General features: G+C 43.9%; 1 protein-coding gene across 1 annotated transcript in view; it reads left to right on the forward strand.

The window, feature by feature from the left end:
• The first annotated feature begins 537 nt into the window (after positions 1 to 537).
• The window catches only part of LOC104287387 (D-beta-hydroxybutyrate dehydrogenase, mitochondrial-like), a 45,775-nt gene continuing 35,729 nt past the window's right edge, over positions 538 to 10,583 (forward strand). Inside the window, exon 1 of the mRNA XM_009886085.1 lies at positions 538 to 880. Within this exon, the coding sequence (XP_009884387.1) occupies positions 538 to 880 (343 nt within the window). The remainder of the gene's footprint in view (positions 881 to 10,583) is intronic.

The following is a 10,583-nucleotide window of genomic DNA, read 5'->3' on the forward strand; positions in this document are numbered from 1 at the left end:
ACCGCTTGCTTTACAGCAGTAGCGAGAGGGGTAAATTTAAGAGAGTTGTAGCATGCCAAGCAGATAGGGGGATTATTTCTACTCCATGGCTTCCCAATGCCACACACACACACTGCTTTAAGAAATCCCTTAGAAAATGGCTGCTTCAAAATAACCTATATGCCTCACTGGCCCTAGAGACGACACATGATGAAATGCCCTTACAAAATGAATCCCTACGTGTCTGGCCTAGCAGAGCATCCAAGTACACAGGAAAGCCAAGACAAACACAGCACTACTCTCTCCTGAAAACGTACGTGGTTTGAAAAATCTCCACTGTTGTTCTATCCCAGAAAATGATTCACCCTCCCCGCAGGGTTTTGACTCGCCTCTGCACGTTTCGCAATGCTGCCTGGCTTTATAACAGCGTGGTTGCACGCGGTGACTCCTAGCAGATTTCTCGGCTCGGTTGCGAGCGAGGAGGCAGCAGCTAATCCGCTAACAATGATTTTCCTCTTGCAGCATTTCTTCTTGCTGGCCACAGACTTATTATTCGCGATGACCCTTTCCTGCCTCTTTTATGCCTTTGCATGCATTTCTATCGCATTTCTGACCTGCTTCACTATCATCTTCTCCTTTGGCATTGTGGAGAGGAATACTGATGTGAAAGGGAGAGCAATTGTAATTCTCGTGTCCAACAGCTCCATTGGGAGGATGTTTGCGAGGAATCTGGATAAAGCAGGTTTCAGGGTGTCTGCTGCACACTGGCCTCCTCGAGAGGAAGGGACAGCTACCAAAGAAGAGTGCTCTTCAAGCACGGAAGTAGCCCAGCTCCACATGACTGAAGACGAGTATCAGAAGACAGTGAAAACCTTCATAGAAAGCCACTTATCCCTGAAAGGTAATTTTTGGGGAAAACTTGTAGATTGTGCCTGCAGTAGAAATCAAAATGCACAAGATTGTGAGATCGTTGTAGTTCACCAGCAAATGAGGGAGGCAAGAATGCTTTAAGAAATGGGTTGTAACACTGTAACTGCATCACATTTTGTTGTGCAAAACAAAAAACTTCTGCTTTTTCCAGGGTAAAGAGCCTGCTCTGGTGGCTCTGAAAGACCCCAGTAGACCCCATTCCCTGGAGGAAGGCAAGGTAGGCCAAGGAATGAGGTGGAGAAGGTCCCACCAAGTCACAGAGGGCTGGATTCACCCTGGGCAGAAAACAGGGGTGAACAAGGGGGAGCAGAGACTCGGATAGTGACCCAAGGATGAAGGAATGTGTCCGATTTGTAATCTCTTCTGGATGAAAAAAAAAAAACTGAGGTCCCTCTTGGCTTCTTGCCTGCTGTGGGATTCACAAGAAACAGTCAAGTCAGAGCTTTGGCTGGCAGGTTGGGACGGTCTCTCTGAACCACGCTGCTGTCATTTCTGTGGGGATATGGGACTGAAAGCAACCTGCAGAGCTCACCTGGGACAGCATGAGGCAAGTGTCCTACTGAGGGGGTGGCTGTAAGCACTTCTACCAGGGAATCTCCCCGGCTCTTTCTAGGTGTGAGATGAAGGGTGCTGATGGGCAGGCTGGCTTACGCCCCAGCTGAATTAGCTCTGCTATCCAGGAGTCTCTATTCTCACAGCCATAATTTTAAACCTCTTGGGAGCGACAGAAAATTCAGCCCCAGCCATCAGGGCTGTAACCTCACTGCCCACAGGGCTACGGGGTTACAAGAGAAGTGGCAAACCCTCTCCTCCACTGTGAACCTACTTAAGGCACATCTGAGCTGCGAAGTAGCTCTCACTGCTTCCCCATACTGCCTCCTTCCTTCTCCAGCTTCTCCATCCCTCTTCTCCTTCCTCTCCTCTCTGTGGTTTCTCTGAGGCTCCCTTTGAGGTCTCCCCAGGAGAGCCGAGATCTCTGAGAGCATCCACCTCTCACCATGACAAATAACGAGACCCTTTGCATTGCTGCCCAGTACTGAAAGTTTTCTTTGTGCTCCCAGGCTCTGCAGAAGGAGGACATTTGGGAAGTCAGAGCATGCACCACGAAGCCTCCCCTACTGCAGACATCCTTCAGAGAGGCGGTAGGGAACCCTAGCCAACACCCGCTGCTGGCTGCAGCTACTCAAGACCCAATGGCACAGGTTATCTCACATGACTTTTCTCCTCAGAAGCATCCAACAGACCAGAAGTGCCTGCGGTCAGATCCTGTGTGACTCTGCATGGCCCAGGATGCATCCCCCCCATTCACTAGCAGCCTGCAGGCTCCAGGAACGGGTGCCCTGCACACCAACAGAGGGTTTCAGACCAAACGCTCAGCTGCCTGCGTGAGCATTTAAGCTAATTTATGCTAGTAAAGTTATTCTGACAAAACCTGCCTGCATGGACAGGGCCTAAAAGCTCACAAAGCTGAGTATTAGCATACTCCTGCTCTGGAAACCAACAACGGAGACTTTCTTAACCAGTAATGCTCCATGGGAGCTGGTGATTTCCATGGGCCACTGCTGTTTTAATTAAATGAGGATCTGTCCCAGTGATATCTGTCTTTTTGCTTCTGAATATTTTGATCACTGTGCTAGTTACAAGCTTTTGCAAGTCCTTTTTTTAAAAAAAAAAAACCAAAAAACAAACAGGGTACTCTATTGTAGGATCTGTGAAGTTTTACATTTACGATCTCCTGCATAGTATTCACATCACAGATGGGGATGTTAAAATGTTATTTCCCAAGCGCTGACCCAATTGCATGGCAGATCAAAGCACTGTGTCGGGGGCGTGGGAGAGGAAAATAAAAAAAAAAAGAAAAAGAAAAAAAACAAACCTCACAGTTTTCTTGGATTTCTTTGTTAACAATTTCAAGTGAGTGCTGGTACTTCTTCTGCAAGATTTGCTGTAATATTTTTGGCATGAGCTGGGTGAACATGAACACCTGCCACCAGCTGACTGATAATAAACCAACTGAAACAAAATCAAAAGACTACATTGGTAGGTCCTCACATGCAACATGCGGTTTAGTCAGCAGGATCTGGACAAAATGGAGAAGAGAGTTTGTTCTGTAGGGACAAGACATGGCAGAACCATTATACAATTTTCTCCATTTAAAAATTTCTCTTACACACTTTGTTTGCACGCAATTTTTGGTTTCCAAAGCAAGGAACTTCTGTGCTAGTTTTTATGATTTTTTTCTTAGTAACTTGAACCCACAGGAAATTTTTACCATATCTTCACTAGTGTAAGTAAAAAGACGCTTGTTTGCTATAAACACAGCCTTTGAAATGCATCCTAAATGCCTTTCAAAGTAAGACAATGAAGACAAACCCCTAGTCACCGTTCCTTCTAGAATTAAAAGACTTAGGACAATTAAAATGACCTATTTTTTATTCTAGTACAGGCCCAGAGACCCAAATTTTCAGGTAGATTAACACGCTTATTTTGTCGTGGCAGTACAAATGAATAAGGTGCTATTAGGTCTGAAGAGATTGTAATACAAAGAGAGAAATGCAAGTCAGTCCCCTTCCAAATTTATAATATGTTTTGTGGTAGCTTAACTTGGTTCATGAAAAGTCTTGGATTCTTGTGGCTTTTAGCTTTTGGTGCCTTTAGATCAGATGTTTGACCTCCTGGTCACAGAGCAAATTTAGAGAGATAGGGTAGAAAAAGGGGAGAGAAGGAGTCTTAATTGCTCACCTCCAGTAGCTGTGCTTGTACTGTCAAACATTGCAAGAGCTCTTGGCATTGTGTCCAAGCGCTCTGGGATGAAGCTGCTTGAGAAATTGCTGTACCGTGTTGCTCTTTGGGCACGTTGCCTGGAAATGCTGGCAATTGCTTCATGATTTTCAGGATTGACTGCAGCAAGGGTGGGGCAGGGCAAGGAGGAAAAAATGTGGAGATGGGCAAGACCCAACAGACAGCAACCTGACCTGACTCAAGAAGAGTTCAGACAACCAGAGTGCCGGTCCAATTAATTGCTGTAGCCGCAGTACCTCAGGGTTCGCCTAATCACACACACAAGTACGGACACAGGGCTAAGGAGAAGCAGGATTTACTGCACCATGCCCAAAGACTGGGTGCCATGGACTTTGCCAAGAAGAGCAAGCCCCAAAAAGCCGGCAAGTGACCCTGCTCTGCCAGTCTGCAGAGTTCAGCTCCCCGAATTAAACTGCCAGCTTAAACCACTGTTTCACATCTAGTCTCAGCCTACTCATGGTTTAGAGATTATTTGAACTGTGTTTTTTCTTTAGCTGCACCCAAAACACTTCCAGTGTCTTGAGAGATCCTGTCTGCTCCTTTTGCTGTCTTTAATGTCCCTCAGGTCTTTGCACACCAGGCTGAGCTCTCCCAAACTTTATAACATCTGTGAGTCTGTAGGTCACCGCTGAAGTGCATAGAGCAGCCACGATGGCAGAGCACTTGAGGGACCTGCCACCCTTCCCTCCTACCCTTACTCCAGGGACTACTCAAAGTTGGTTTCCCACTACCCTGACAACACTTTTCTCCACTCTTTCTCTCCCACTCCTCGCAGTATTTCATACTGTACTACCACCCATCACTTCATCCCGCTTGTTTCCACCTAGTTTCCCTTTCCTTGTTTTTCTTCTGCTCCCCTGTAATGCCTCAGGTTTCTGCAGGGCAGATAGTACTTGAAGCGAGCGATGCCTCTGGCTGCACAACACAGCCTCCCTCTGTTCATTCAGATCTCTGCCATGCTGAAGTTGCTTGTTGTAGTGCTGCTGATTTTCACAGGATCGGGACTTCACTTCTTGTTCTCAAATCTCAGCTAAGACATGACCACTGGTAGATTCTTTGGTACTTTATCAGCTTCCCTCTGTCCCTATCTGTTAAACAGGAAGGACAATACTTTTTCATAAGTAGAGGAATAACTGATGCAAATTAATAATTTGAATTGCTAAATAATCTTAGGTCCCACATCTGAAAGTCTTTCTCACCCTCCACTTTGCCATGGTGTTTCAGACCAGCGGGAAGTGCTTGTTCTCAAAACTTTGTTCTGAGGACACCAAAGGGTCTGTAGAAAGCTCCCTGTGCCGACAGCTAGACCAGTGGGAGATAATGGACTGTCATCCTTGGCCATCTGTTCTCATCCCCATGATGCTGCTGGCAGAGAGGCTCTTATGACCTCTTCCTAAGTCAGTCCAGGCAAGGTCACCTACATCATTTAATCAATTTAAATAGGTTGGTTTAGTTAATCCAACTGATTACTTTCTTCTATACATCAGGGACACTCATGCAATCTCTTCTTTGAGCAGAGCTGTCATGGCAGTAACACCAGCAGTGGCAAGAATAGCTAATCCTGGGCAAGAATGGGCACACACAGCTGCGGCTGCTTGCTCAAAGCTGTGTACCGAGACACTGGCAGAACTATAGAGCGTGCTGAAGCATCAAGACCTTTAGCAGCCTCATGGCCTCTTGGACAGCCTCCACCTCTTCTAAAGGTCAAGCTGTTTTTTCTTTTCTGTTCTGCAGTAGGTAGCAGTGATAGATACTCTCCTGGTGTTTTCATCTGCCTTGCACCTCTCCCTCAACATCCACCTACTTTGGTTAGTCATACAGTTTAGTCCATGGAGGCACTCTTGTGACTGAGATCCAGAAAACGAGACCTTACAGTGCGCCTGAACAGGAGACAGACGTTTAAACGGCTCCCTTGTGTGGTGGAAACACTGTAGAAATTCTTTTGCTTCCTACACATGCCAGTGTGGTCAATCAAATTATTTTATTAGAAGGTACTCCTTCCTCACTCGCTTGTCTGTGCTACAGTCACCTCAAGATAAAAGGCTAGGCCGTACAGTCATTCCTAAACCCACAGCAGCGGGAACGTTCAGCTTTCTTTTGCAACAGTATAGCTTAGTGCATGGCACAAGCAAGGAAGAGTCACAACCACCCGCCATTCCCACTCACTTCGGAGATGGATTGAACAGACGCGATAATCATTGGCTGCAATAAAGTAGGAGTAGGAATTATGAATGAATAAAGCAAACGAAATCATATACTCATGCAATTTTAAAGAGTACTGCATTATTTAACTTCACTCAGCTACAACAACTGCAGGCCACCTTGGATAAATCAGGCCATTTTCCAGGCTGCAAATGACTATGCTTAGAGTTATGAGTCAAATGATTAACTTTCGTAGCTATGCTTTTGTGCCTTTAATATGGGTTATTCAGAAGTCTTTGAAAAACCAGCTTGCAACCATATTGCCTTCCTATCTCTTGGGGATTTGTCAAAACTGGAGAAGCACTTTGATACAGCAGCCGTCAGGGCTATGTAGCAGCTCAGAGAGAGAAAACCAATCTTGTTCTGAAACTATAGGTTAGGAGGAGCTATTTATTTTAATATGAAGGGGAGCGTCCCATTCAAAGCTTCTTTTTTGAAAAGACGAATCTATGCATAATCTATAGGAGATTTTTTCCCCCACCCCCCCAAAAGAAGCTATGCATCAACACCTCTGGACATTTAATGGGAGGCCAGTTTTCACTTCCCTGAAGTGCTTTTGCAATTCTCTTGTTTCAACAGACAGTGTCTCTGCCAAGAGCCGAGCACCCTGGACATACACATAAAGACACATGATTAAAGAGTTACACAATCCAGAAAAGCTGCAGCAACACTTCTCCGCCTCCGTCCCCATTCCTCGCTTACTGCCAGCGAGTAGAGCCCGTTCAGGTTCAAAACCTCCGTCCCCCACATCACATTACCGCTGCCGACACTCTTGCCTGCTGCTGCTGGACTGAGGGGGAAGGCTGCATGCTGGAAGGGGCTGGCACTTCAGATCATGTGCAAAGTCCTCAGGACTCAGCAGGATCACGGTTTTTAATCCTGGCAGGGATCAGTCCGGTCAGCTAGCTTGACCTGTATTTTATAGGCCAGAGAACTTCATCAAGATTTCAAAAGAACAAGCCAGGTAGCCAGCCCTGTGGAAACACGGGGGCCGGGAAAGCAGGAGCTGTGCTGTGAGCAGGGAGTTTGGTTTGTGGCAAAACGCAGCAGGTACCGGTGAGCCCCCACTGTGCACTCCAGTGCTTTGTTTATCTGTTTGTGGCTGGCTGGAGGATTTCTGTTTGTAAACCAAGACCTTTGAGCAATAATTAAAAATGCATATTGGTCTGCCGTATATGAAAGTGGGTTATTTTATTTGCAGGCATTCAGAACACGTTGCCATGCTCACCATTAATACCAGCCATGCGTATAATATTATGGAAGGAGGAGGTGAAAGAACCATATGCTGCCATGACCTTTTTTAGCTTTCTTCCAAATCTTACGTTTGCAGATGACAGGAACAAAAATGGATCATTTCTTCAAAGAAAAAAAAAAAAAAAGCCCCAAACCAAAGCCCAGGTAGTTGGATACTTTTGTTATACTGGCTCCTAAATTTTGCCAGAAGCATTCTTTAGCATCTTAAAGCAATACCCTCCTCACACTGCTGCCGCTTAGCAGCTCATATGAATTTTACTCCCATGGTGTAAGTTTATCTTACAAACCCCAGACAAGAGTTCCATTTCTAAGCTTCATCAATCATTAAACCACACAAGACTGAAGAGTATTTTTAGAGATCACCAGAAAGATATCTATATTTATGACATGTTGTTCTTGAAACGAACGATGAACACATTTTCATGCAATTGCAGTGGTAGGATTAGAGATGCAGGTAAAATACAAAGTTATCTGGGAAACTATTTAGTTATCACTTATGCACGATGCTAAACTAAATCCTGATCCTGTAAGTCATTGGAAATATTTCACAGCTGTGACATAACCTTTATGCTAATTTTAAAATGTCCCAAACAAGAGCTTAACTTTGCACCAATTTAGAAACACTGACTTTCATTAGTCAGAGTTGGACAACTTCTGACCAGAGAAATATTTTGGAAAAATACCAGGATTAGAGCTCAAAGAGTTCTACAGATTTATTTCTCCCTTAGAAATAATGACATTTGTCAGAAAGAGTAGTTGGAGTACTTGTGTGTACCTGTATTTTTCTTTTTTTTACTCCACCCCTCATCTCAAGCCTTCAGGAAAATTTTCTGGAGGACAGTTTTGGCAGGGAAAGAAAACCAAGTGAAAAGAAAAGGTTTCTGCAACTCTGGCTTCCCATGTTACAGTGTTTAGAGATGGAAACTTTCTGAACAGTTCTAAGACATACACTGAGAGACTTAAATTACATAGTAAGACTGAACATAGATAAAATGGAATACTTCTGTATATGATAATTAAATACTTCCTTGATATATACAAATAAATTACCTGTTTTATTACAGAACTTCTGAGTAGATTATTTATTTATTTAAAGTCTACTCTCTTTAAATTCCCTGTCCAACTGACCAACTGTTTTCCCGACACTTATTATGCTGCAAACTCCCATATAGCACAGAAGAATTGCTGTGGCATTTCTGGTAGGAAAGGGTGGGCAGGAGTAAACGCTTCTAGAGAGTTCTCCTTGCTGCAGGACAGGGGATTTGGCCAGGCCGGTGGTCAACTCAGCCCCAGGAGCTTTGCTTTGGCACTAAATTTTTCCTCTGGTCCCCTGGGGAGGCTCTGGGAAGAAATATCTGGCAGGTACAGCCTGTGGTACTAATGCTCTTAAAAAAAATAAAAAAATAAAAATCACAGCACAGAGCCAAATTTCACCCCAGGGTTGGTTGACTTGGTGATACTGTCTTCAAAAAAAATCGCACCAGTTTAGACCAGACAACAATCTGCCACCAGGGGTTTTAACAAAACAAACAAACAAACAAAAAAATCAACCTGCTTTTCAGGTCTATTGAATTATAAGTGTATATGGTGAAAGCTTCTTAGACTTTACACTTTTTTATAGTTAGTCAAATGATTTGTTATGAAGAAATTGTCCAAAAAAACCAGAGCCTTCCTTCTGTTGTTGGGTGATTTTCCCTGGTTTCTGGGACTACATTTATCATTATTAAGTATTCATTTCTATGGTTTTGTGAAATAATTTGAAACCTATGAGCTGTCTGATATGAAATTATCCTGCCAAATAGCTGTGCCAGGTAGCATTCATTTCTAACCCCAGACCTGAGGGAGGTAACTTTTTAAAAACAACAGACTGATGAATAGCAAAGAGTTATTTTCAATAATGAATAATAATTGTATTTCCTCCTGTAAAAAGTTTGTCAGAGAACCATTCCTAGTAGTTAAACCAGACATTTATGCCTGTGTGTCTAACTGGCGCTCCACCCAAATGCTTTCCCCATAGGCTTTTCCCTATAGGTCTCAGTGTTGCGCTTTAAGTTCCATTTTGCTTTGTCCTAAAGGTGGAAACACAACGTAACATACACACTGCACAAGTCCATTTAAGCCTTGGAGCTATGCCAAAATATAATAGCCCAGAAAGTTTTGATTTTTCTAGCCCCTCCAAATCCGTTTGTATTTGAACCGCCCTTATACTGTAAAAGCCCAAGTGCCTGTTCTCCATTAGAGCCTTGTAGTCCCCAGTCCCATTTTAAGTGGTCATCATTAAATTAATTGAGATGTCATCAATATAAAACTACAACTCCTTTCAGGTTATTTGCTTTCCACTCCTTCCCTCTGGCCACCTTTGCGGTTTCATATTTACATATATTAAAAATGCATTTTCTTTCTTTTCTTGCTACTCGAGGCTCGCACAGAATTGGGAAAGCTTTTAGTCCTCAGAGATTGGAATTTCAATCCTGCTTGCAATTTACGGAGACTGATGAGTAAACACACCGATTGAAAATTCCCAAGCAGTTCCAACAACTATACGTACAGCGTTGACTAATTTACCAGGTAGCAAACCATAAAGGGAGGGACTGTGCCCTTCTTATTCATCCATTCAAGAAGAGCAGATTTCACTGTTATTTATATAAGGTCCAGAAAATAAAAACACAGGCAGAAATATGAGAATAAATTACAGCTTTTAAGAAAAAAAGTCTATAATACAACAGAAGCAAATTCCCCAAATGTGTGGTTGCCAGAAGAGAGGTGGCAAAAGGAATACTACTGTCTTTAGACATCTCTCTTTAGACCTCTCTAGCAGACTTTTTATTCATGCCACCGGCTACGGGGCACAAGTCATGCCTGTCTGTGTCAATCGTGTGGATTCACGCTGTCTGACGCAAAATAGGGCGATACATTGACTCTGCAACTAAAACATGGGAGCAGGTAAAAGGAGACTTTAAGTCTTATCGCAGTTTTCTGAGGAGCAGAGAGGACTGGGGACAAGGCAAGCCTTTTTGCTCACTCCCAGAGGGATGTGCCACGGACAACGGTTAGCCCAAGCTATCATTACTTTATTAATCAGATACGGTAAGTGAGATATATGATAAGTCTCCGATACACGAGAGTGATATAAGGAGTTAAACCATGGGACAGACAGTTGAATCCAGGATAGATGCGAATCAGAGGCTCAGCCAAAGACACTTTGCTCAGGGACAGCACTACAGGTGTGAACGGACAGGTAACAGGACCCCAGAACCACCCACGGAGCCTTTTGTTACAGCTTTCAGGTATCTTTACAGCTTTCAGCAAACATGGCACAGAGAAGGACGGTTCTTGGCCAGAAAAATTAATCCAGAGCTTTCTTTGGGCTGTCCCTAGGACACTGAGGAGATACTTTCCTCAATACCTCATTCCAG

Source organism: Charadrius vociferus, unplaced genomic scaffold (assembly GCF_000708025.1).
Source record: "Charadrius vociferus isolate BGI_N301 unplaced genomic scaffold, ASM70802v2 scaffold455, whole genome shotgun sequence".
Lineage (NCBI taxonomy): Eukaryota > Metazoa > Chordata > Aves > Charadriiformes > Charadriidae > Charadrius > Charadrius vociferus.